The following is a 27404-nucleotide window of genomic DNA, read 5'->3' as shown; positions in this document are numbered from 1 at the left end:
AATCTATGGGGATCAGGCTTCTTAATAAGCAAATTTTTTGTACTTCACACATGGTCAGTTATATTTTCCCCCCTTTCTTTCTACTAGGAATTTCCATTTTTTACCTTGACGGCATTTCCTCCTGGATTTCTCATGCATGTTGGGGGTGTTGTTAGTGCACGCTCTGTGAAGCTTTTGGATCGTATCCACAATCCTGGTATGTTCTTTAAAAGCTTGTTTTCAGAGTTTCATTTACTTAAACTGGGATTATTAAAATTGATTTTTATACTAAAAAAAATCAAGTCTATCCGTAAAGAGAAATGAAAAAGAAAGTATAAATTGGCATGTTGCTTTAAGTATTTGCTATAATTCTGATTAAAAATAATCAAATAAGTAGAAGTATATTTTAGTTAGCTTTTTCATATAAAACAAATATTGATTCATTTTCCTGGCCAGGCATCGCTTTGAAGAAGTTCCTAGGTAACTTTTCAGTCAGCTTTTTTCTTTGACCCAGGCAGACAACAAATTTTGTAATTTGACCGTTGTGGCCATTATCTTAAGATGTTAATTCTTTCATTAGCAATAACTCTTCATAGATTATTTTAGTAATTTCCTTATTCCTAAAAGAAGTATTCCTTTGAAATGTAATTATAAACATTGTGTAGTATCTAAGAATTAAGAAAAATAGTGCTGTCTGTGCATTCCTGGTTTCTTTTCTAAAACTATTTGTTCTACATAAGCAAACAAGTAAGAATAGTAGCTCACTCCTTTAAAACATGGGGCCATGATCAAAAAAGAAGAAAGGCATCAAATCAATCTCAATTTCAGGCCCTTGGATTAGGAATGCTTTGATGGTTTTTCTAAATCCAAAATAAGCGTGATAAGTGGTAGAAACTTTCTGTGTGCAGTGTGTTCTTGCATCTCTTGACTGGATTCCCAGTAATTTGCTCAAGTCACTTATTATTTTGATGACATACTTAAAAAGCTGAAGTTATGTTAGTGTTCTTATTTGGCATATATACATACATATTTTTGAAAATTTTAAACTGTCACTTCCAATAACCTCTTCCTGAGGCTTGTACTGACAGCTACAAAAAGAGTAAAACACTGAAATTATTTTATGCAAAACACTGCAGATAGTGATTTTGAGGATACAGAGCATTACCATTCTTCTAAGTTAAAAAAAAATTTAATCTGTGCCTTGCGGTTTGATGTCTTTTCAGTTAATAATTCCAGAGGAGCAGAATGGAATTTTTTCCAGAGCTTGAACGAGATTTCAGAAGAGGAATAGTAGCTAGGATTATTTAACTCTTAAAGCTAAACAAATACATCTTTTAAACCTTAGTCTTCTCTTTTTTTCTTCTCTGGTTTATTTTTTTTCTGCTCTTCCTTATTTTTTCAAATCAATTTAAGATCTTTTCTTCATGTAGTTTTTGTGAATTCTGTAGTAATTAAAGGCACATTTAGATTGATGCTAGTTTAATGTATTGGGACATTGGGGACTCTGCAATTTCCATATCTTTGTGTTTAGGAACTTAAATTATTTGGAAAGCGCATGGAAATACTGAGTTAATATACCTGACATTAACTTGGGTGTGACCCAAGGCTTGTTAACTGCCGTTTCTTTGGACCATTGACTTAAATATTTTGCCAGATGGTGCCCACTGATAAGCTCCAAAATGGTTTCAGCAATATATTTAACTGTTCCGTTTACTGAAAACATTTTGATTTTATTGTGGCTTCCAGGTACTCTGAGTAAGCTATAGAGTCTGGGAGAACAAACAAGTCTTACTTAAATAAGTTTAAGTAGAAAGCTCTATTTAAAATCCTATTATTTTTTACAAAAAACTCTTTTTTAGGGTTTATCATGCTTGCCAGTTTGTTCTAGCGGTGTGAGAAATATAAGAACCCAGGCCGAGGGAAGAACACAGGAATCTTTAATACAGAATACATTTTGTGTATTATAATTATCAAGTTATCCATTCTCTTCCTTTCCTCCCCATATCAGAATATTTTTTTTTCAATTCACATGTAGGAAATCCTAGTTACTAATGTACTTATTTCAAAAGATTATGGGCATATAAATATAAATGCTTTTAATGATATACAAGTTATATTTTAATTTTGTTTTATTTTCAGTTAATTTTAATCAACTACGTATTCTAATGGTTTCACTATTACTTGATTTTGATATAAAAATCACATTTTGGGGGGTGGTTTTATATATGTATTATGCATTAAAAAAGGAAGATTTTCTTAAGAACATTTTATTGATGTTCTTAATATTTCATAAATAGTTATTTATGAAAAAGATTTAATTTGTTGAAAAAAGCTGAATGTTAAAACCCAAAAACCCCTCTAGATTAGCATCTACCATGATAATGATATATTGATTTTATGACACTGAGTTACTCTGCTGAGAGAAACTTAAGATGGATTGAGATGCCTGTGCTGTTAAAATGCTGTATTTGCACTCTCAAATGAATCTTGCAGCTATTTTTTTTCTAGTGAATATGGGAACTTTTCATTTTATACTGGAGTGTAGAAGGAATAAAATCTTATTTTTAAACCGCTACTGTCTGCTACATATAGATTAGTATTCTATAGTATTAGTATTCTATAGTATTCCTTTAGCATATCCTCCTTTGTTAAATATTAAGCAACACAGACAAGAATGGGGTGGTTTTAAAAATCAAGGTCATTATCTTAAACAACTAGACTTTAGTTAATGTTAGATTATGATAGCATGCTCCTTCTTCTCTTTCTATTTCTACTTCTTATTAACTCTGCTGTCTGTGTCTTTCCAGTTGCTGTCGAGTGGTATTGTCAATTGTGTTCTTGTTTGTAGTGTTTTTTTTGTTTTTTTTTTCCTACTATTCTGCACCTAAAACTGATCTACTAATTTGCTGTTTTGAACTCAGCCTTTGTCGGAATTATGGGTAACACAAGATCTTACAAACTGCTAGACTGGAATAGTTTCAATTCAGGTATTTTGATGGTCATTCAGTACTACATATGCTGACAAAAATTATGGCAGCTCAGTGAAGTTTTTAGAAATGTTCTAGATTAAATAGGTTTAATGGAAATTCAGTTATACAGATACATTCTGCAGTACATATGTTGTAACTCTTAAAGTTTCCATAGAATTGCAAATATAAAAATGTGTTAACTAAAATGAATTAACCAAAACCATAGAAATACCATAAATTACAAATGGCTTTTGTCAGGTGATTAACTTTCAGAAACCTAAATTTAAATTATATTTATTATATTTTGGACAGTTTTTTCATGTCAGTTAATTGTCATAGGCATTAGCTTTATAATTAAAGAGATGTTAATTGTTAAATGTAAGTATTAAATGGCTAGTTTGATAAGCTTAAAGTCTGCTTAAACATTAATTTAGACTTGAGTATAATGTATTTAGTATTCTATAAATACCATAAAAGTGTGACTATTACCATTTTGTTTTATAATTCCAGAAGTGTTTCAAAATTTGGTAAGTAAGAGCAGATTTTGGGGGGATTAACAGATTTCATAAGCTCCCTTCCTTCCCCGTTTATGTGAGAATTTAATTTTTCTTTTTAGGTAATTTTACATATGGATATAATTTGTAAAATATAGTTTGTAGGTTTTAGAGAAACTAAACTAACTTTACAGCTGATGATGTGGTTTAGAGTCAAAGCCAGTTTTTCTTTTTGATAAAAGCATATTCTTCTAATATAAATATGTAAATTTTTCTGTTCTTTATTTTTGAAATTAAATAATAGAACCATTTTGATTCGGTATTAGAGGCTGGTATTTTGCCTGAAGTATTTTACCAGTTCTTTGTGTCAGAAAGTTATATCTATTTATAGAAAAACAAAATCACCAAGAGGCTTAACATTTTAGATAATATTTCATAATCTTTTCAATACTGTAAGCTTTTTTTTGTTCTTAGGGGTCCAGGATGTAAGTTCTGATGTAAGTAATGCATGTTTGACTATGAAGTATCTCATGTTCATCATGCAGGTTTACCTAAGTTCAGTCTAGTAAACAATCTGATCAGGTCCAACCTTTGCAGATTTAGACTGACATCAGTTGGTAAGTCTTCAGGGAAATTACCTCTCCTACTCAGGTTTTTGCCAGCATGTTACCATATTGATTAAAATTAAAATAATAGTTTTTAAATGTTATGTGTTATACTTGGTTTTTAGTGAGGAAAATACCCTGCTGGATTCATTTAATAAAAATAATGTTATTTTAAAGTGTAGGCAGATTAGTTTATAAGAAGTAAAAAAGCCTAATTATGTAAGAAAAGGACATTGGGAATAGACTGATCATTAATAATTTAAGGAACTTAAACATTGTCAGGGCAAAGATGTTTAGGGTGAGATGAGTGTTAGATGAATGAACAGTGTTGGAAAGTAGAAAAGTAGTTAAATCTTATAATACTTTGTCCCCCATAAGCAGAACTACAGAATTTGGCAAGGAGAAACATGGTTGAGGAAGCGGTATATCTTGCCATCATTTAAAATAAAGTCAGGTAGTGAGTGTATGAAAAAAGATGGATAGAAGTTACAGAATAGTAAAAGAATTTCAAAGATGACACTTTCAGTTTAATGTTCTAATAGCTCTGTGCTTTTGACTGAGATATTAGAATCTCCTAACAGTGTATATCAGGCTGATTTTGATATTAGGTTAAGAAAAATAATGTGATAATTCTGAAATACAAAAATGTAATATTTATAAATATATTTGAATCATTTATGTATTCTTTTCTGTGATTGGGGAATAGATTAGCCATTGCTGTCCTGTATTACCATAGAAAATCAGGAGTTGGCCACATCAGTAAGAAAAATAATTGTGGTTATAATTTTTATTAATGTTAGAAATTGTTCATCAATACTGTACTTCCTGGATTCTGACACCATTTATTTTGTGAGGTATCACCATTTTAATAATAGCTTTCCAAGAGAAAAGAGAAAGAAACATTACTATATTAAGTATATTGATTAATTACTAGACATGTTTATTTCAGAAACATTAAAATGTGGAAAGATATAAGAAACATCTTTATCACATAGTAGTATTTCATGAAATATGATCTATCGTGCAAGCATTTATTAGAACTTATTTTGTACCATACAGTTTGCTAGATGATAGGTGTGTGAAGATGTCAGTCACCTCGTTTTCATGAAAGTCATATTCTGGACAGTTAAAAAAATATGTTAATGGTTTACTGTGTGGTGTGGTGTGATATAAGGTAGAGAAGTAAAGAGGAAGGCATGATTAACTATGTGGCAGGGAAGCTTGGAGAGGTAATTCTTGAGTTCAGTTTGAAGGATATATATGACCTTAATGTAGATTTTATATTTCTGACAGTGTATTTGGAGGCATATTGTTCACTCCTTTGTAGTGCATTGCAGAACAATCCCCTAGTCATAACTTGTTTGAAGATGTTTACCCAGTTATTTTATACCTATTGCTTGCCATTGAATACAAAATGTCTTTGTTGCTTCAGCTTTTTATTGTGTTTCCCTTTTTCTTCTGCTTTGCTGTCTTGGGTTTTGTTAACTACAGTGATAGGAAATATTTTTATATAGCAGGAAGAAGGAAACTCAATTATCTGAGAATTTATTTTAAAATCACGGTATTACCTTTTCTTATCTTGCTTCTTATGTTTCTGGCCTGGTTAATGGACTTTGAGAAAGACAAGCTGAATCTTGCTGCTTAAAAGGAGGAAGCAGCATTTGCAGATCTTGTGTGTGACATGCCTGGAATGGGCTGCGTAGGAGTAAGACAGGGTATCCCATGGTCACATGTATGTTAGATCATTGGCTGTATAATGGAGAATGCATTTAAAGGCAGCAAGCCTATACACTGCAGTACTCCTGGCCTGGTAAGTGACCTAGGATTTGGTGGTGATAAGAGAGCTGAAGTTCACAGAGCACTTAACTATGTGCTAGGCACTTTTCCAAGTGCTGTATGATAGCAGGTCACTTAATTCTCAAAACACAGCTCTGAGATAGGCATTTTTCCTCTTTTGTGAATGAGAGAAATGAAGCATAACAATTTGCCTTAAGTGAAATAGAAAGTTGTTAAGCTACAATGTGAACTTAACTACTCTGGCTTCAGGGCTTACACTCTTAAGATAAATTTAGAAAATATTTAAAACGTAAAATCATCAGGACTTGGTAATTAGTGGAATGTGGCAAATCAAACAGTCTCTTAGCAACTTTGAGCTGAGAGAAGGAGAAAGATGGATTAGAATGATCCCACATGGCTACAAGTCTAAAATCCCAGTGAGCAGTTGAATCCTATCTTTTGGAAACCCAACTCTATTTGAAAATTGAGTTATAAAAATATTTTAAGAGTAGATTTTAAAAGGCATAGCTCTTTCCTTCTTAAATGGCTATGCTATTTATTTTTCTTTCTTCTGAGTTTACCACTGAAAGTTATTTCTGGGTAGCAAACTGATACAATTTTTAATTAGGAATAGTCTCAGTATAGTTGAGAAAAAATTGTTATTCTTTCTTCATGTAGGGTACTTGTGAGCTTAGATATTTTTTTCAGGAAGTCCCAAGAGGAAACAATAAAGTAGATATATAATGTGGTTTGAAAAAATGCTAGTCTGAAATAGCTTCCAAACTTAGACAATATTTTTAAGAGCAAATGTTTTAAGTACTGAGTTAATAAAATAGCTAGATAACTTTCGTTTTTGAGCATATTTTAAAAAGTTATTATTTTAGATTGTAGGTTTAGGACATATGTTTGAGATTTTCTGTCTTCTAATAAATGAACCCTTGCTAGTGCTAAGGGAAGCTTTATATTAGTGGTCTGAATTCAGAAAATGTTACTCTTTTTTTGGTCATCTGAATTATAGTTGTTTTACTTTGGGGTCAAAAATTAATCATCAAAACCAAGAAAAATAGGTATAATTATTACTTTAAACATATTTTAACAAAATGAGTCAACAGATGTGTAAGGAACTATTAATAGAATACACATATCAGTCTGATAATCTAAATTTTTTTTTTCAGTTTTAAGTAAAAATCTTTTATTCAGTGGATGTTTGTGGTTTGCCTACTGTGTCTTGAGCATGATGTTGGGGATTGGGAATATGTTTGTTCAGCCAGGCAGACAACATGATTATACACCCAGTCTAGGCTATTTCTTAAACTATTTTGCTGTGTGTGTAGTAGTAGTAGTAGTAGTAGTAGTAATAGTTGTTGTTAAATGGAGAGAGGCTTTCTTGGAACTTGAATTCTACTGATGACCCCAGCAGTTATTTTTACTACATCTGAGAGGTACTCATGAGCAGATATGCAAAACTAAGCTTAAAGTAGTTAAGCAGCTTTTGGTTTTAAGAATTTTAATAAGGTTTTAAGAAGTAGGTATATGGAGTTCAGGAGGGCATAAATATAGCCATGTATGATGTGTGAGCTTCTCTTTATACGTAATGCAACATATAACTGTAATAAATAATTTTCTGTTTGTGTATAATGTAACTGCATATTGACTACTGTCAATCCTTATTACCTGTAAAAAAAAGTCAGGTTTATAATTTCCTTAATTTATAAATTTTACTCTTTATATATATCTAATATAACTGGATATTAATTACACTATTATAAGGTGACATGTAAATTAATATATAACTTTATATATATAAAAAGGGAAATCTCACAGGTCAGGAGTGATTATATATCTGACTTATTTTATAAATAGTGAAGACTCCAGTTTGATCTAATATGGATTATATCCCAGCTACCATCCTAACATCCTAAATTACCACAAGTTGGTGTTTGCTCTGAATTTGCACATCATTTCCTGTATGATGGAACTGTTCTTCCTAGGTTGGTACTGAATCCCCATCTGGTTTGAGATTGTATATACACTTAAATATGAACTCTGTAATTCCTGTTTCATTAGGGGAAATTTATCTTCTTCAAAAAGTTGTTTTGTTTTGGAATAATATTTTAAGGTATTTAAGAATGTGGCTTTCTTATGCTGTCCATTGACAAGATAGATTATCATTGTATTAAAAATGTTTACTTGAGCCCACCTAACCTTTGATCTTGTTTAAAATCTCTTCTTGTTTATTTAAAAATTAGATTGAATAATTGTCCATTTCCTTTTTTTCTTTAAGTCAGATGTAAAGATTCTCAGTGGCAGAATTCTCTTCCAGAGTTATGTAACAACAGAATTAAATTGAACACTTTAGATAGTCATTATTTCTTAGTTGCAAGTGTGAGATTGCCTAAAATCTCAAAGGGATTCAGTTTTATAAAGGCCTATTATGTTGAGTTGTTCAGTTCTTTACTTTCTGAGATATAAACATTTATTTTCATTATAGGAATACTTACCAGTTTCACCTGCATTTCAGAAATAAGATAAAATGTTAAAAAGATGGCAAGATATCAAGCTATGGCCATGCTCTAGAGAAGTGACAGTAGTAAAATAAATTAATTGTGATGCCAACCAAGTGTGCAGACATTACCTCTAAATGAAGCATCACTGAAGTATTGACCTACAACCCAGTTCATGACTATAAATAAAAGGATATAGTAAAAGATTGTGGGGCACCTGGCTGGCTCACTCAGTGGGGCATACGAGTCTTGGGATTGTGAGTTTGAGCCCCATGTTGGCTGTAGAGATTATTTAAAATTAGAATCTTAATTTAAAAAAAAGATTTGTGATATTATCTATGAAGAGTTTTGACCCATAGTAGAAAAAAGTAATATAGTTTTAAATATAATTTATTTAATAAATAAATTTTAATTTCTCCTAAAATGAGGTCTTTTTAAAATTATAAATAATTCTATGGATTATTAGGAGGAGCATGGTATTTAAAGTGAAGATATTTTTTTCTTGACATCTGTGAATTGTTGATTAATTGCGACCTTCACATCTCAGCTGTATTTCCTTCAAGTGATTAAATTGTATCCAGTTTCATGAGTGGCATGTATAATTGCCATAAATTTTTAAGCCAGATTCTTTGTTTTTGCCTTTATGTAAGTATAGTAGATCCTCAGTTTTGACTTTTGGAGAGTGTAAAACAATTCAAATTCAACTAGTGTGTTTCTCATAAGAATACAGTTAATAGCTTTTAGGCTTTAAAAATTCTATTATAGGATTAAATATGGTGATATTTCTGAATCTTCAGTGATATAAGTTAGGCTGAATCATTACTATATGAATATTCTCTGGCTCATCTCTGCCATAAATATATAGACTTTGAAGATTAATCTAATTTTTTAATATTAATTAAATTGATTATTCTTAATTTTATTTTAATTAAATAACCCCTAAATTTAATAGCCAACAAATTCATCCTTTGGCTTCTTGCTTACAGTTGTAGATAATTATTGTTAATTCAATTCCTAGTTTGTGATGAAGTGCTCCCTACTGTATGCTTGCCTTGCTTTCACCTAGAATCTAGGGCCATTACTTTCTGTAACCATTTCAGTGAGCTGCCATAGTTTTCAGTCTGTACTGTCACCTGATCCAAGCATGCGCCAAAATATCCACTGTTTCTGGCTCCTGTCTGCTGAATCTGCTTTGCAAAACCCTTTGTTCTCTGAGCTTTTGCTTAAGCCAAAAACAAAATTTAACAAATTCTTTGGAGTGTGGACATATGCCATTTGCTTCCTTAGCTCCCCTGTTATGTAACTCTTTAGCTTTTATTAAACTTGTAAATATTGTATTAAATACAACAATGGCATCCCCATGTGCAGTTGTGTGGCTCATGTGTCAAAATAAAGGCTGCTTGTGAACCTGCCAGAAGAATATGAATGCTCCACTTGTGCTGCATTCAGCTTTTTGTTTTGTTTATTATTTTTTTTTTAAATCAGCCACTTACTCTTTCATAGTGTTTGGTTTAATTATCTGATTATTTTGTGTGTTATACCAAGGTAAGTTTGATGTAAATAAACTTTGTATTCTATGTGGTTATATGTATTTCATAGTAATTATTACCTACTTTCCCATTTAGACATGCTGGCCATTTCTAAATAAATATATCCTGAGCTTAAAAAAGTAACTTCCTCCATTTTTTTAAAATTAATTTAAAAAATAATGTTATGGATTACTTTCTGTAAAATTCAATTTAAAACAGAAAGGCTACCATGTATTACTTGTGGCACAGATATAGGCAAATCTAATGTGAGAAAATCTGCTTTTGTAGAAACATAGTATACAGTTATTTGCTTTAGCAAATAATATTTTAAATTCCCAGAAAGGTTTAAAAAGTAAATAGCAGGTTCTACTAGTGTTTTTTAAAAAAAGTTAAACTTTATTTTACATAGCTTTTCAGGGAAAATTGTTGTTTTCCAAACTGAGATATATTTCTATTATATCTATGATACTTACTTTTAGAGAATCATAAATAAGTTGATAGATTGAGCAACTGCTTGAGTAAATTTTTGTCTTATGATAAAGATTCCCTTATTAAGAAAGGAAGACGTTAAATAGATACCCAAATTGGTCTGGGAACATGTATACCTAAAATAGAGAATGGATTTGAGAGTGTATTTGTGCTGTTAATGTCTGTATTTCAGGGGGAATATGAAGAAATTCTTTAACATAATAATGTATGTGCTACCTAATTGCCTTACACATTTCTTACACAAAATAGGGCTACCTAATTGCCTTACACTTTTCTTAATTCATAATATTGATTGCTAGTACCATATTGTAGTCTTTTCTATTTTTCTTCTTTCTTTATTTTATCTTGTCCTTGGATCTCTTCCTCAGTTTCCTGGAGTCTGGATTTCTTTTTTTTTTTTTTTCCTGAAAGAAAGTTTTAGTGTAGCTCTGTCTTGGATCCAAAACTTTAATACGAGAACTGGCTGGCATCATTTGTAGCTCTGGCTTTTATCTCATTTCTCTATTCTGCTGATCCTCCTCCCTGTGGAGGAAACAAAATTACATCCTAGGAATGTCAGCTATAACAAGCCTTTTAACCTTTCTTTATTTTGCTGTCATCAGTATTTTACTAGTGAGTATAATTCTACTTATTCTGCTTATTTAAAAATCATTTTGAAAACTGAATATGTACTGAAATTCAAAAAAGAAAGCTTTTGGATTGTTTGATTTTCAGTTTTAATAGTGCCTTTTATATGGAAAATTTACAACAGGAGGCTAGCATCCTATTTTGAGTTAGATTAAGTTTTTTCTATCCCAAATTGTTCCCAAATGGAATGGGCTCCAAAAAGAAACACATTAGGATATGCTCATTATATACTGTTTCTGTTTTTAACATCTTTGCACATGAAATGTTACTATAATTTGCAGCTGCTCTTCACCAGTACTTTGCAGCTAAATGCAAGTGATTAGGAAGGATGTGTGCCAGATGCTCCATTTATAATGCTTTATTACAAGCAATATTGGACTCCTCTGTGGTAATAAAATGCAGTGCTGTGATTCTGAGGCATTTTCTTAATTACAGAACCATATATGAAGTTACAGTGTACTAACTGAAATTTGTCCTTATATACATTAACCAAATTATTTGTAATAATCTTTAAATGTATTTGCTTTCTTTATTTTTAAATTGGCTAGTCCCTTCATTTCTTGTTACTTTGCTTTAGGACCCACAAGGATGGCTACATGGCTTTCTCTTTTTTAACATTGACAAACCTTTGCCTTGGAAAGAACCTAGAATATAGTGGGTTATAAAAAAAAAAAATAGGTACCAGGAAATGAAATCAGAATTTAAATTAAATTTGTGGATATGACTCAAAATGTTCACAGAGCAAGGTGAGTGAGACACAGAATATCCTCTCAGTTTAGGATTAGAATCTGGAAACTCTGGGTCTACATTTTAAGTTGTAGGTAATAAAATACCTCTCTATAGTATAGATGTCCTCTGAAGTAATAAAGCAATAGAACTAGCTGGTTTATTTTATATCAATCAAGTTTAAAATGTTAAACTTTTTTGGAAGTAACATTGAATTAAAATGTTAATAAGCCTTTTGAGAAATAACATTTTAAACATGTGAAGTTAGTTTTAAAATCTGTTATAGACCAGTATGTCTTTGCCTTCCAAAGTATGTTCATTTTAAACATTTCTTTATCATATAGACAATGTGCTATTGAGTAGTGAACTGATTTAAAATTTATTTTTCAGATGAACCAGAAACTCGAGATGCGTGGTGGGCAGAAATCAGACAAGAAATAAAATCACATGCTAAAGCATTAGGCTGTCATGCTGTAGTGGGCTACAGTGAATCAACTAGCATCTGGTAAATGATAACTTGATTTCCTAGATGCTGTAATTTACCGATTGCCATCTGAAAGGGTAAAAGTTTTATGCAAGTATAAAGAAAAGAATTGTGGCATGATCTAGGAGCACGGGCCTTGGGAGTATATCAGACTGAGGTCCATGTGCCACGTTTGCCACTAAATTGCTGTAAAACTTTGGGAAAGTAACTACTCCTCTGAGCCTCAATTTATAGATTGAAATGGAGATAAAGACCACCTATCAATTAAGGTTATTGAAGAATTAAATGAGAATTGATACTGGCACACAGCAAGTATTAATTCTAGGCCGACTTTACTCCATTTTGTGGCCCTGCTGATTCCTTCCTCTGGAATATTGGGACCCTTGATCTATTGTAAATGAACTGCCATTTGTCTCTTAAGTTTGTCTGTAAACTCTTTCTGCCTTCTTTCACTAATCCTACCAACACATCATCCTTCTGGTCTCTGTCAAGTTAGGAAGGGACTTCCATACCCTTACTCTCAATTCCTTTTTCTCCTACCTTTCCTCTCAGCAAACTCTGTTACTTTCAAGTCCTTGCCATTCCACAGTTCAGACTTTTCTGCCTCCAAAATATTCTTCCACCTTTCTTAATTCTCTGCTGTCTCCACCAGTTGAACATGGTTACCCTCCTTTCAACAGCTTGACCTTGTGCTTTCTCATTCACAAGTCCTCCTCTATCCCCACTTAACTTTCAACCACATTTTGGACTTCATTATTGCTCAAAACTGTTTACCTTTAAAAATTTGAAACTATAAAATTTCACTTTTGGATCACAGCTTGATATTTTCCATCCATCTCATTTGCTCATTTACATCTGGCTTATTTTGACTCTTACCTTGACCAAGACTTTGCCCAGTTCCTTACTCAGGTTCTGATTTAACTTTATGACTGCCATTGATGAACCCTGTTTTTAGCCACTCAAAAAGTTTATAACAGGGACTCCTGGGTGGCTCAGGTCATGATCCCAGGGTCCTGGGATTGAGCCCCACATCGGGCTCCCTACTCAGTGGGGAGTCTGCTTCTTCCTCTCCCTCTGCCTGCTGCTCTGCATACTTGTACTCTCTCTCTGTCAAATAGATAAATAAAATCTTTAAAAAAAAGTTTATAACAGATATCATCTAGAAATTGTTTGACCTTCTGCTATCTTATTTCCCCACCTATTCTTGAATAATTCTTAACTGTCCCGCTGTTACACCAGTAGTTCTCTTGTGCCTATGGTGGTCTTTATTGTTAGGAGAAAAATGATTAGACTCCAGTAAATGTGGACATTACAGAGACATGCTGTTTTATCTTCTGAGGGTCCTTTCTTTTCTTCTGCTGACTATGTATGATGTTCTTGCACCTTCTTGTCCTCAGTGTAGCTGTTCTACTTGTATTAAAATAATAATTTTTTATGCTTAACCCGCCTTACTTCCCAGTAGATAGTCTTGGCTCATTCATAGTTTTAGTGTCATATGCTTTCAGTTCCTAGGGTTATAGTTTTTTGTTTTTAGTTTTTTTTAAATTTTTTAAAAAAGATTTTATTTATTTATTTGACAGAGAGAGATCACAAGCAGGCAGAGAGACTGGCAGAGGCTGGGGTGGGAGGAAGCAGGCTCCCTGAGGAGCAGGGAGCCCGATGAGGGACTCGATCCCAGGACCCTGGGATCATGACCTGAGCTGAAGGCAGAGGCTTAACCCACTGAACCACCCAGGCGGCCCCTAGGGTTATAATTTTAAAAGATGTAGTGGTGGTTTTTTTTGTTTTGTTTTGTTTTGTTTTAAGATTTTGTTTATTAGAGAGTGCAGGGGGAGGGGCAGAGGAAGAGAGAGACTCCTAAGCACAGAGCCTGACTCAGGGCTTAATCCCATGACCCAGAGATCATGATGTGAACTGAAATCAAGAGTGGGACACTTAACCAACTGAGCCACCCAGGAGCCCTTAAAAGATGGTTCTTGCCATCAGATTGATTTCTCCTGGAGGATTATGACAAGTATAACACATTTTATGATAGAGATGCTGTGGGATCCAGAGGATTGGAGTTTAGAAGTAAGATCGGAAGAAAGTGTTAATAAAAAAAAAAAGTGTTAATGAAGTAACTGAAACGTCAAACTAAATCTCAGGGAATGAGTGTGAATTATGTGAATGAAGAGAGGAGGCATGAGGGGAGTGTTCCAGGGCAGAAGAATAGCATACAGAGAAGTCCAGAGGTATAGATTCAGTGTGGCAGGGGTTAGGTCACAGATAGATCCAGGGATCTACAGAAAGGAGTCAATTTACCTAGACATTTGAATTCACCTGATTCAAGCTTCTTTTTTCCCTCCGAACCTCAAAACAAGTCTTTGTGTTTAAATCCTATCTACAAATTTTGTTTCTGTTCTAATCCATCCGATTTACTATTACTGGATTAACTCTCTGAAATGTACTTCTGCTTCCATAGCTCCTTCTTACTTAATCCAGTACTCTCCGTGGCTCCACATTATTCTTTGACATTTCCAGTGCGCACTTAAACATTTTAAGACTGGCCTCTCTCTACTCAATTACCGATCAAGTGACCATTTCTTTCATGTCCTTTCAGGGTTCTGGTCCATTTATACTTTGTTTTCATCATTTTGTCCCTTGACTGCTACTTTTGTCATTTGCTTTAGGTGCTCTCATTCAATAATTTTATTGATTATGTAATAAATTGATATTATGTAATAAATGATATTGATTATGTAATAAAGAAAGAATTCTTTAGAAAATAACTTTTTAATCATACATATAATGATGTAGTTTAAGCTCCATTTAGTGTATTTTGGATACTGTTTGTTTCAAATACCTTTTGTTATTAAGTTTAAAGGTACAGCAATAATGATATTGATTATTACATATTAAGCTTTTAAAGTAACTAATGAACTTCAATGTCATTTAAACAGTGCTTTAATATAGTTTTATGGATTATTGCTGAATTCAGCAATATAATTTGTTACTACTTTTATTTTGAAACATTTCAGTATTTGTCCGTTTTACCATATTTAAAGGAATTTATTGTCATTAATATTATACTTTATCTTTTATACTTCTAAAGTAATAACTCTTGCCCTTTTCATTTTAATAATTATTTCTATTTTTTATTCTAGGGTAGGAGATAATCCTATGATATGATTAATATTTAGTAGAGTCTAACTTGAATTTAAATTGTCACCCTTATAATCACTTTGATATTGAACACTTTCCAAAGCTAGGCTCCCTGGAGATAATAACTATTTAATATTTTTTTCTCTTATAGTGAAGAGGTCTGTATTTTATCTGCATCCGGCACGGCAGCTGTACTCAACCCTAGATTTCTGCAGGATGGCACCGTGGAGGGCTGTTTGGAACAGAGGTTGTCATGGCAGCCTGGCTTCTTTTCTATAAGGGCAAGGAAGGGAGAAGTTGACTTTTAACTTTAGAGCCAGGATAGTTCTGTATGAGGGTGGGTTTCAGCGGTACACTGTAGGGATCAGGACCAGCACACTTTACTGCTTTTTACCTAAAGAAGTACTGTTCTATACTATATGACACACCTTATTATAATTTTCCTAGTATCTTGATAAATTACATATGTGACTATCAGAGAATTTCAAGTATATATTTTTTGTTTGTTACAGTATAGAAATAATTTTTTATTTTTTCCTTTCCCTTAGTCTTACTTCTGAAATAGAAAAAGGTTGTAAAACAATTTGCACAAAGAAAATTTATAATTTATAAAACAAAACACTATTTTACCAGAATTATATATAAAAGCTCTTAGAAAGTGAAGTATAACTTTAATGTTTGTGAAAGTGAAATTAAATGAGATTACTTTTTAGTTTATTTATTCATCCCTTAATCTGTAGACTTCCATAAATGTCAAAAATGCTTCCCATAAACAGATGAGATTATCAAATACACATACATAAAACCGTTTGTTTGGTGCCAGAGTATACCTGGATAATGTAAATTTTAATTACCCCTTACTCCACTGTTTGCATACTTGCTTTATTTTTAGTGTAAATTTGCCAGTCTCTGTATAACAAAAATATTCTAGCTCAGGCAGGCAAACAGAAGACCTTGGTCGGTTTCTTCTTTAGCTTGTATTAAAAATGGATTTTGACTATAATATATTACTGAGCATTGAAAGTCATCATAAATAGGAAAATAGAGATGTGGAACATTGTGAAGTATATTAAAGATCAGAGTGTTCTGTTGAGAAAACTGCCTGCTGGTGAGTTGTCCCAGTGATGCTCCATAGTTCTGACACATGTCAGTTGATTTTCATTCTTGAGTGGTTAGAAGTCCAATTGAGCAAATGACCTTTCCAATGCAGCTTGATTATTTTGATATTCTGGCTTGGGTGGATACAGTGAATTCTAATTCTCTTTTATGGCATTCTAGTGCAACAGATACCATCCCAATCTGCAAAAGAGGAAAATGCCCTTCTTTCTTGCTATACAATTATTTCTGCTTACTAGAGAAAATTTGAAAAATATAGGAGAGTAGAAGGAAGAAAACATCCCCCATTATCTCAATATTCAGAGATAGTCCCTTTTCTAGATTTCATATTTCGAATGTTTTCCTAAATTTAAATACTTCTATTTTTATGCCTATAATATTAAATCACTTAAGTTCAACTTTCTGTGAGGTGTTTAGTTAAAAATTGCCCCAGTTTTCATCCTTTTATGTCTTTTTGTAACTCATGGGCTTTGGTTCAAACAACCTGACATTAGAATCTGAGGTCTGCTACTTAGTATTTAGTGTGACTGAATAAGTTACTTAGTATCTCCAGTTAGTTTTAGGCCAAGAAGAATTAGTTTTTGTTACTGTTTGCTGCACATTATATTGGGTGTATGCTATGCTTATTAGCCTTTCTGGGTAAGTATTATTATTCTAGTTTTATAGATGAGGCTCTGAGAGGTTAAAAGATTTGTGTGAGGTCGCACAACTCCACTTAGAACCTGTTTGATTTCTCTATTACTTCTAATATACCAGAATGCCATCTCAACAATAAAAGAAGAATATCTGGGAGTGATTAGATTTAGAGGGTTATTGTGGATATTTAATGAAATAATATGTACAAGGAACTTGCAAGAAGCCTGACTCATAATAGATACAGTACAGCATTCCTTTCTCTTTAATTTGTCCACTTGCCAAGTTTCAACTTCTAACAGGTCGCTTTAGCTTGGAGTGAATTGAGAACCCATGTCTTTCCGGAGCCCTAGAAGGTGTGGCTTTGTGAAAGTCTGGAGTTCTCCATGAACTTCCTTTTGCTTTCATTTCTGTTGTTCCCTGAATTTCCTGAGATTTGATGAGTGAAAAAAATACTTAATCATTCTAAAATGAATTCATAAACATTATTACAACAAACATTTTACAGTGATTGGGAAGGTTGTGTATGGTCCTTTGTGGTTTATATATGATATATATGTTGCTTGTGAAACGGTTCTCAGAAATCTTAAAAGCAGTCACTAGAAATTAGAAATATAAGATTATGCCTATTTTTGACTTTTTAAATTTTTAAATAGGTTTGTTTTTGATCATAATTTTTTTTTTCAAATTGTTAGATTGTCTGGTTAAAGAGATTTTTCTTCCTTGGGAATTCGTGTGTGTGTGTGTGTGTGATTCTATTTGAGTTATATTGGTATTTAACCATGTTTTTTTATGTTGTATCACAAAGAGCAACCTTTGGGATAATAGTGGTTTTTGTCAGGTGGGACATCCTCAAACGTATGAATTGATGCAAATCAGTGGCTACTTATGTAAGTCTTTTCTCATACGAAAGAGTATGGTTCTGATTTCATGGTCATTTTTAATTCTAGTAGTCATAGTGGTACTCTTGTAACCTATGGTGGTAGAAGTTGCAGTGTAGTGTGTATATAAGTACTGTATATGAAAAATATATTTTTGAAAAAAATGCATAGAATTTTAAAGAAGTCTTCATTTATTTTCTTTGTGTATTCATACAGGCTAGAAGAAAATTTGCCTGCTGGCTGTGGATTTTGCCACATACCATATGATGAACTAAATATGCCATTCCCAGCTCATCTCACATACTGCTGTAACTGCAGGAAACAAAAAGTTCCTGATGTTCTCTTTACAACTATAGACCTCCCAATAGATGCAACCGTTATTGGAAAAGGTTGTCTTATTCAAGCAAGGTATATTTACACAAACACTACTTAGGGTCCTTGAAAGAGTTATGGAGTATGAAGTCAAATAGACATGTTTCAAATGTCAGCTGTACTCCTTTCCTACCTGTGTGGTCCTGGGCAGGCTGGGCAATGCTATCCAAATCTTGTGTTTAATCACATACAAAATTGGGAGGAAGAATACCCTCTTTGTAAAACTCAAAAAAGTTCATAAACAAAAGCAGTTTTAAACACTTAAATTCTGTACAGACATTTATTATTATGAAGATTACTAATTAACCTGTTGTGGGCTAGTAATGTGTCTCTATTTTAAGGACATTATGTAATACATTTTAGAAATTAATTTTTTTTCTTTTAAAGAACAATGCCATCTAGTGTTTCTTTTATTAATTCATTTAGCTGTTGACAGTTCCTTTTAAAATGTCCTGGAGTAGGACATGATAAATTGTGGTTGTCATGCAGGAAGTAGCTGTTACTGTCTAGGTCACTAACTACTGCCAGGTTGCCAAATCCATTGAGCAGTTCTGTCTTCCTCTTACTTGACATCTCAGCAGTATCACACAGTTGATCATTTTCTCCTTCATACTTCTTGACTTCATAGTGCCTCCTGCCACAACCTGCCCCAGGTTTTTCCTACCTTTATGCATAATCCTTAGTCTCCTTGTTGATTCCTCCTCCTTTTATTGATCCTAGAAAGGCCATGGTTCTGTACCCTCTTCTCAAAGCTCTCTCCCCAGTTGAACTCATCAACTCCTATAGGTCTGTGTGCTTTTTGTATGTTTGCGACTCTCACATTTACAACTCTAGTCCAGAACTTTCTGCTGAGCTTCAGACTCATATACTTTCATACCCAACTTTGAAGTCTTGTAGGTGTCATTTACTTTTTGAACCACTGATTTTTCTCCACTTCTTTCATATTAGCCTTCTTTATTTTATTTTATATTGTTTTATTTTATTTTGTTATTTATTTTTAAAAGATTTTGTTTACTTATTTATTTATTATTTATTTATCAGAGAGAGAGAGAACACAAGCTGGGGGAGCAGCAGGCAGAGGGAGAAGCAGGGTCCCCTCTGAGCAAGGAGCCTGATATGGGACTCGATCCCAGGACGCTGGGATCATGACCCGAGTCAAAGGCAGACTCTTAACTGATGAACCACTCAGGCGCCCCTAGCCTTCTTTATTTTAACTAATGATCTCCTTGCTGTGTCTAATTCTTCATGCCAAATGTGGTATTCTTTGACACTGTCCTCCTGACTAACCTCTCTGCATCAGTTATTTTACAAAGTCATGTTGAGTTTTCTTTTCTTTTTTAAGATTTTATTTATTTATTTGACAGACAGAGATCATAAGTAGGCAGAGAGACAGGCAGAGAGAGGGGGAAGCAGTCTCCGTGGTGAGCAGAAAGCCCGATGCAGGGCTTGATCCCAGGACCCTGGGATCATGAACTGAGCTGAAGGCAGAGGCTTTAACCCACTGAGCCACCCAGGCACCCCAAGTTTTATTTTCAAATGTATTTCTCATCTATTTACATTTGCTTTCATCTTGGACCTTCTATTTGGGATTGTTTTTCTTTTGCTAATACCCTTTAGTATTTATTTTGGTGGGTCTGCTGCTGGTGAACTGTCTATTTTGCTTGTCTGAAAATACTGACTTACCTTGAAAAGGTTTTGGGCTGCCATTTATTTTCTTGCAGCACATTGAAGATACTCTTCCATTGCTTTCTGGTTTTCATTACTACTATTAAGAAATAACCTATTAGATTAACTTTTATTATTTGTCCCCCTCCCCCACAACCAGGCTATGTGTGAGTTATTCTGTTTGTCTTTGGTTTTCTGCAATTGCCCTGTGAAATGTTAGGTATGGAATTCTTTTATCTTAATTGCTTTATATTGGGATTCTTGAATCTGTAGATTCTTTCATGTGCTTTAGACAATTTTTAGATATTAGTTCTATGTTTCATCTCTTTCTTCTTGATACTGAAATTAAAAATGTTAGACTTTCTCGCTACCTCTTTTGTGTTATTCTCTTGTCTGTATTTTCTGTCATTTTGTCTATGTCACATTTTGGATACTTTCATATCTATATTAAATTCTCTCATCAGCTGTCTCTAATATTCCAGTAAGCCCAATAATTGGGGTTTTAAATTTTTGATAATCTTTTTTTATTCTGTAAGTTTCATTTTGTTCTTTTTCAAATCTTTTATTATATGTTATAACCTGTGACTGATTCTTTAATGGATAGTTTTAATATCTGAAAAATATTTTTATTCTGTTACTTTTCATTATTATTCATTGTGTTTTGTTTCCTTAGACTGTGATAGGCTCACAGAAAGTTGCAGAAGTGGTACAAAGAATCCCGCGTAGTCTTCACCCAGCTTCCTTCATTGGTGGCATTTTATACAGCTATAGTAGAATATCAACTAGGAAATTAACATTATTAATTGTTAACAATTAATTAACATTGTTAACTGTTAACCATACTACAGACCTTACTCAGTTTTTACACTTTTTAAAATTTGCATTCATTTGTGTATTTGTGTATATATGTATAATTCTATGCAACTTTATCCCACAAGTAGATTTGTGTAACCACCACCATAGTTAAGACACTAAACTGTGTTCCCTTACCACAAAAGAACCTCCTTGTGCTGTCTCCTTATGTTTATACTCTCCACTAACCCCTTGCCCTTGTCCTGTGATGCTTTTAAGAAGATTCTTAGAAATACATAATTTATCCAGTGTTTTGTTTGTTTTAGGTAGGAGGGAGTTAATGTCCACCAGTCTTCAGAGTGTCATCCCTAGATTAGTAGGATCACCATCCTTGAGAGAACTTATAGAAATGACGATTCTCAGGCTCTACTCCAGACCTATCGAATGAGAATCTCTGGGGATGGGTCCTAGTGATTGTTTTTTAATGAACTCTCAAGCTGAAGATTGGTAACTACTAACATTAATACCCTTTGTTAGTTTGGGGATCTTTCCTTCATCTTTACTGCTACCTTTTTAGTCTAAGCTGTCATTGTCTGTCACCTATATTGCTTCTTGTTACCATTTCCTCATCAGTTCTGTCATCCTTATTCCATGTTCTGTGTAGGAATATAAGTGATATCTTAAAACATAAATTGGATCATGTTACTACTTAAAAACATACCTGAATTTCTCATTGCTGGTAGAATAAATCAGATTGCTTAGCATGACCTGTAAGCCCCTAACATGATCATGTCCCCGTTTAACTGCACCCCCATCCATGCTGCTCTCACCCTTACTCACTTCACCTTTTGGTTCTGCTAATACATCCGCCCCATTCTGTAATTGTGTTTCTCTAGCTTTCTTGGCTCCATCTTGTTTTTAAGATCCCAAGTCAGGTATCCTCTCTCCTGTGAGGCCTTCTCTCTAGTTATTCCAATTCACGTCACCTGGTTCATTTTCTTCAGACACCTGAGTCTTTAACATAATCCAACCTTACCTTGTTTCTTTGTTTATTTCCATCCCTCTCCACTGGAATATAACCATGAGAACGGGGGCTTTGTGTTTTGTTTGTTGATTAGTGCTCACTATCTAGAACAGGGCCTAGCACATGGTAGATGCTAGGGAAAGTTTTGTGTTCTTTGAATGAGTAAATTAACTTTTTTCCTTTGCTGTCCATTCATCATATGACCACATGGAGTTATGAAACCTAAGATTTTAAATTATATTCTCTAGTGATCTTGACTGGTAATTTTTTCATTTCTAGAGATTTTTGAGATTTTTCTTTTTCATTTATTAAGATAGGACTTTTAGCGAAAGCATACACAATGAAAAAACTGACAGAAAAGATTATTGATATAACTTAATAAGCCCATTTGAAACAAGTAAATGTTTTAATTAAGTACACTTATAGAAAGTTTTAAAAATTGGACATTTCTTGAGATAGTACCAGGAATACTGTCTAGTGACTGAATTATTTTCCTTAACAGGTTATGTCGCTTGAAAAAGAAAGCACAGGCAGAAGCAAATGCCACAGCTATCAGTAATCTGTTGCCATTTATGGAATATGAAGTGCATACTCAGCTAATGAATAAACTAAAACTCAAAGGAATGAATGCTTTATTTGGACTGAGAATTCAGATCACAGTGGGTGAAAATATGTTGATGGGCTTAGCGGTAAGTTTAGATGTTTTGGTTTTGTTTTGTGATTCCTGTAGTTGTAATAGATTCTGTTTCATGTGATTCAAAGAGTCTTTTAAAGGGACTTATTTAAAGAAACTGGCATTAAGATCTTTAAGGGTTGGGACATTATAGGAAGTAAAAAATAGGGTTATAGGCTTTTAAACATTTTATTTTTATAATTATGAATTATTTAAAATTCAACTAATGAAATTATATAGAATTTATTTATATTATATTTTTATATTCTGACAATCTCAATAGTGAGATTTCTTTTTTTTTTTTTTTTAAAGATTTTATTTATTTATTTGACAGACAGAGATCACAAGCAGGCAGACAGGCAGGCAGAGAGAGGGAGAGGAGGAAGCAGGCTCCCTGCAGAGCAGAGAGCCTGATGCGGGACTCAATCCCAGGACCCTGAGATCATGACCTGATCAGCGGCTTAACCCACTGAGCCACCCAGGCGCCCCAATAGTGAGATTTCTAAAAATTATTACGTGTAGCTTGTTTAGTAAGTGGGTCATCATTTTTCTGGACGTTATTATTTTTTATGCATTGCTAAGACAAGATTTCTCCTCAGCGCAGTTGATATTCGGGACTGGAACCCTCTTCATTGTAGGAGGCTGTTGTGGTCACTGTAGAATGTTTAGCAGGCACCCTGGCCTCCGCCCACTAAATGCTTCCCTTCAGTGTGATGAACAAAAATGTTTCCACACATTACCAGATGTCCCTGCAGGGGCACAATCACTCCTGAGGGGGAGGACCACTATGCTAAAATAATCTTTAGTCGTAGGAAGAAAATAAAGCAATACATATGAAACAGCCTACGGCTGGATATGGAATTAAGTTTCATCATAAATGTGCTCCTGTGGTCAACAGTGGAATGTGCAATGAAGTATGTGTTTCTTTTTCTTTTTCTTAAGTATGTTTTTCTTAAGTGTTGATATATTGTGAGGCAGTAGAGGGGTGCTGGGTGTTTCAGTGGGTTGAACATCTGACTCTTCACCCCAGCTCAGGTCCTGATCTCAGAATCATGAGTCTGAGCCTGCACTGGGCTCCATGCCCAGCATGGAGCCTACTTAAAAAAATAGAAAAAGAAACGTTATGAGGAAGTGGGAAGGTCTTTATCTCAGCTTTATGTTCACCTTGTCTTATTAGAAAAGAAGTTCTGACTAAAAAGTCATCATGGGGAAAGCAAGAGTTGTCTTTATAAGTTGTTTGAGACCCAGAGAACTAGGTGCCTGCACAATATATACTGACCAGGTAGAAACTGATTAACAGTATTTATGGAAATCCTCTCCTATTTTAGACACTTGGCTAGCTACAATCTTTATCTGTGACACTGGCACTTTCCAAATTGGAATTCTCTGCCATCTTTCTGAGATGCATAGAAATTTAATTTAAAGAAATTTACAGAACTTGAATTTTTTTTTTTAATTTTTTTTTAAATTTTTTTTCTCAGTATGCATTTGTAGATTAAATGCTAAACTATTTCCTGTTCATGCATTTACAAATATGTAAATTGCTGTATGTAGGGGATAATTGTGTGATAATGATAAACTAATCAGGTAATCATGATTTCTATAGCAAGAGAAATTTGCAGTGATTAATGAAAGTAATCTGATTTATATTAAAATATTTGATATCTAGATTAACTTGTGAAGAAAGTGTTCATTGTAATTCATTCATCTAAAAACTTTCATGCTTAGCAATTATTAAACATGTATAATTTGGCTGAATACAAAACTGTCATTATTGGTGGGTGTTTGTGAAACTAAGACTTGATTCAGATCCAAAGATTTAAAAAGCATTGTGCCAGCTGTATCAAATACTTCTGGTGGTTGAGCCCCAGAAAACTAGTTTGTGTAATTTTTCAATGTCTGCCTAAAATACTGCCTTTTCTGATTCTTGCTAGTCTTTTCCTTCTTGACCACTAGTCACACTCATTATAATTGTTTGAGATTTTGGTCTTTGTGCTGTGGTTTACCTTGTGCAGTTAAGTCTCAAGGCCCCAGGAGTAGCTTCCGTGGTAATTGATCTCTGATGAATGTCTACTGCGTGTCTGGCTCTGTGCTACTCCAAAAGGAATGCAAGGTTACTTTATTAGAGGGGAAAATGGATGCTGTGATAGATTGAGACTTGTCCAAAGTGGTATGATTACATATACTGGAACTGAATTTCAAACCTAGGCTTGTCTTATTCCAGAGTCTGTGTTCTCAAGCTTTCTGGACTGTTGCCTTGTTAGTGAGCACAGTTAGAATGTGTTAGAGGTGGTGTGCTAAAGTTTCATACGGCAGGAGGGTTCTGAGCTTGAGTATTAGAGACTGGGTCATAGACACAGTCATGGGCACTGACAAACCAGGAGAGAGAGCTTCTGAGGATCAGTTTCATCTACTGCACAGACATCATCATAGAGTATCATACCCTTTTTAGGATGAACTTTCACAAAATTGGCATTTGATTAGAAAGAATAATAATAACCCACACAGGAGAGCCTGACTCTTGATTTCAGCTCAGATCATGATTTCAGGGTCAGGAGACTGAGCCCTGCATTGGCTCAACAGGGCATGGAGCCTGCTGAAGATTCTCTCTCTATCCTTCTCTGCTCCTCTCCGCTCCCCCCCAACTCACTTGCATACACTTTCTTTAAAAAAAAAATAAATAAATAAAATTTCACAGTTCAAAATACACAAGTGTCCAGAGTTAAAAGAAATGTCTTTTCTTGTCTGCATTCTACTTCTTCGATGTTAACAATTTGATATTTATACTTGTATATATATATATTTGTTGCTTTGCTTATGTAAGCATGTTTAAATGTAAATGCACATAAGGGTGTGTGTGTGTGTGTGTGTGTGTGTGTGAAAATACTGTGTTTCATATTTCTTTTAATAGTTTTCTAATACTGCTGGCATGTGGTACCATTACAGAGTCAGAGATTAATAGTCATTTAATTAACTATTTAAAATAAATCTATATTAAGTAGTTTCCTTTCTTGGTAATTATGAAGTGGGGTGGTGTCATGAAAAGTTCTCGGGCTTTAGATTTTTTTTTTTTTTTTTTTAAACTTGAGACAGAAAGATCCCACAAGCAAGAGGGAGGGGGAGAAAGAGAGGGCGAAGCAGGCTCCCTGCTGAGTACGGAGCCTGAGGTCCTGAAGCCCAGGATTGTGACCTGAGCTGAAGGCAGATACGTAACCAACTGATCCACCCAGGTGTCCCAGGTTCTTGGATTTTAGAATGAGAAACATATTCAAATCTCTTCTCGATGTTTATTGACAGTATGATCTTGAGTAAGTTTCCTGTCCTTTTTGAAGTTCAGTTTCTTCACTGGCTTTGCAAAATTTTCCCTTTTACTTTGTCACTTTAAAGGGACATTATTTAATCAATCATGAAACATTTACTTTTCAACAACTTTTAAACTTTTTTTTTCTACACTATTTTTCAATGCAGTTTATTTTTTACAATCATAAGGTAGAAATTGAAAAGGGCTGTTGGGTATGCAGTGAAAAGTGCTGTTGGGTATGCAGTGAAAAGCAAATCCTTCTTTCAATGCTGGCCACCTGCCTACCCAGGATTCTCGCCAGAAGCAACCAATTCCTGTTACCAGTTACGTGTTTCTGCACTCTTCCAATGTACGTCCCATACATGCACTGATGCTAATTATATTTTTCCTCTAAGGCAAAGACCTCTTTCATAAATGTGAAAACTTAAGGACTATTATTCTTTAGATAGTTTTTTCTGATTATTTCCCCCATTATTTTTACAAGTCGGCCACAGGTGTATATTTAGCAGCTTTACCAACGCCTGGTGGCATTCAGATTGCTGGGAAGACTCCTAATGATGGCTCCTACGAACAGCATATATCGCATATGCAAAAGAAGATAAATGACACAATTGCCAAGAATAAAGAATTATATGAAATCAATCCTCCGGTAAGTGAAATAAATCCACATTGTGACTATGTAAGTTATTGTTTAGGGGTTAGCTTGTTTTGGCGTGATTTTATTTTGGACATAAAATATTTTTTTTTGCTGTCCTCATTACTCATTCTTTTCACCTTTCTTTACATTCATGCTCAAATGTCTCCTTTTAGGGAGCTGACTCTGACTGCCTTATTTGAAAATTGTTTTCTTCCATCAATTTTTGATAACCCCCATCCCCCCTTTTTGTTTGTTTTTTGTTTCTCTTGTGAGTGTGTGTAAACCCAAAGAAATACGTTTTTTCTATTTGTCATTGCTTGTTATTCCTAGTAGAATAAAACTCCCTTGGGGGACTGTATTTCTGAGGCCTGGAACAGTTCTTTCTAGTAGTATCCTCTTGATGAAATAAATGGTTTGAATGTTCATTTTTAGTTAAAAGAAAGATTTCTTATTTATATGCTTAAAATGGGAAAGAATACACCATTTTTCTTTCTTTCTTTTTTTTTTTTTTTAAAGATTTTATTTGTTTATTTGACAGAGAGAAATCACAAGTAGATGGAGAGGCAGGCAGAGAGAGAGAGAGGGAAGCAGGCTCCCTGCTGAGCAGAGAGCCCGATGCGGGACTCGATCCCAGGACTCTGAGATCATGACCTGAGCCGAAGGCAGCGGCTTAACCCACTGAGCCACCCAGGCGCCCCTACACCATTTTTTATTTTAGCTTCTTTCTCAGGATTTTCCTACCTGCCACTTTCATAGGCAGTCTTTGATACTAAGTGTGTAGGAGGTGTCACAGTGTCTCTTACTCTGAGGGTGTCTCATAGCCAGAGTCTGAATTGAAGGAAAGAAGTGTTGGAGTAAGAAGGAATCTATTTGTTTTCTTATGAGTGTCCAATCATGAAATACTTCAGTACAAAGAAAGTGTTTGGATAACATTATTATGGTGATTATTTGATTTTATACACACTATTGAATTTTGGTTGATTATCT

At 33.9% G+C, this 27404-nt stretch overlaps 1 protein-coding gene across 23 annotated transcripts in view; it reads left to right on the top strand.

Moving 5' to 3' along the window:
- The window catches only part of C2CD5 (C2 calcium dependent domain containing 5), a 98020-nt gene that overhangs the window by 44930 nt on the left and 25686 nt on the right, over nt 1-27404 (top strand). For 13 of the 23 annotated variants that reach the window (XM_045073451.1, XM_045073447.1, XM_045073446.1 and 10 more), the window contains 6 exons: nt 88-196; nt 12089-12203; nt 15475-15570; nt 18170-18361; nt 22309-22495; nt 26265-26429. In XM_045073451.1, the coding sequence (XP_044929386.1) occupies nt 88-196; nt 12089-12203; nt 15475-15570; nt 18170-18361; nt 22309-22495; nt 26265-26429 (864 nt within the window). Of the gene's footprint in view, nt 1-87; nt 197-2900; nt 2967-12088; nt 12204-15474; nt 15571-18169; nt 18362-22308; nt 22496-26264; nt 26430-27404 lie in introns of all 23 variants that reach the window. The other 10 variants (XM_045073443.1, XM_013047563.2, XM_004775981.3 and 7 more) reach the window with 1 other exon arrangement.

Source organism: Mustela putorius, unplaced genomic scaffold, assembly GCF_011764305.1.
Source record: "Mustela putorius furo isolate JIRA1106 unplaced genomic scaffold, ASM1176430v1.1 tig00537227_pilon_pilon_pilon, whole genome shotgun sequence".
Lineage (NCBI taxonomy): Eukaryota > Metazoa > Chordata > Mammalia > Carnivora > Mustelidae > Mustela > Mustela putorius.
This window is presented reverse-complemented; position numbering and strand designations above follow the sequence as displayed.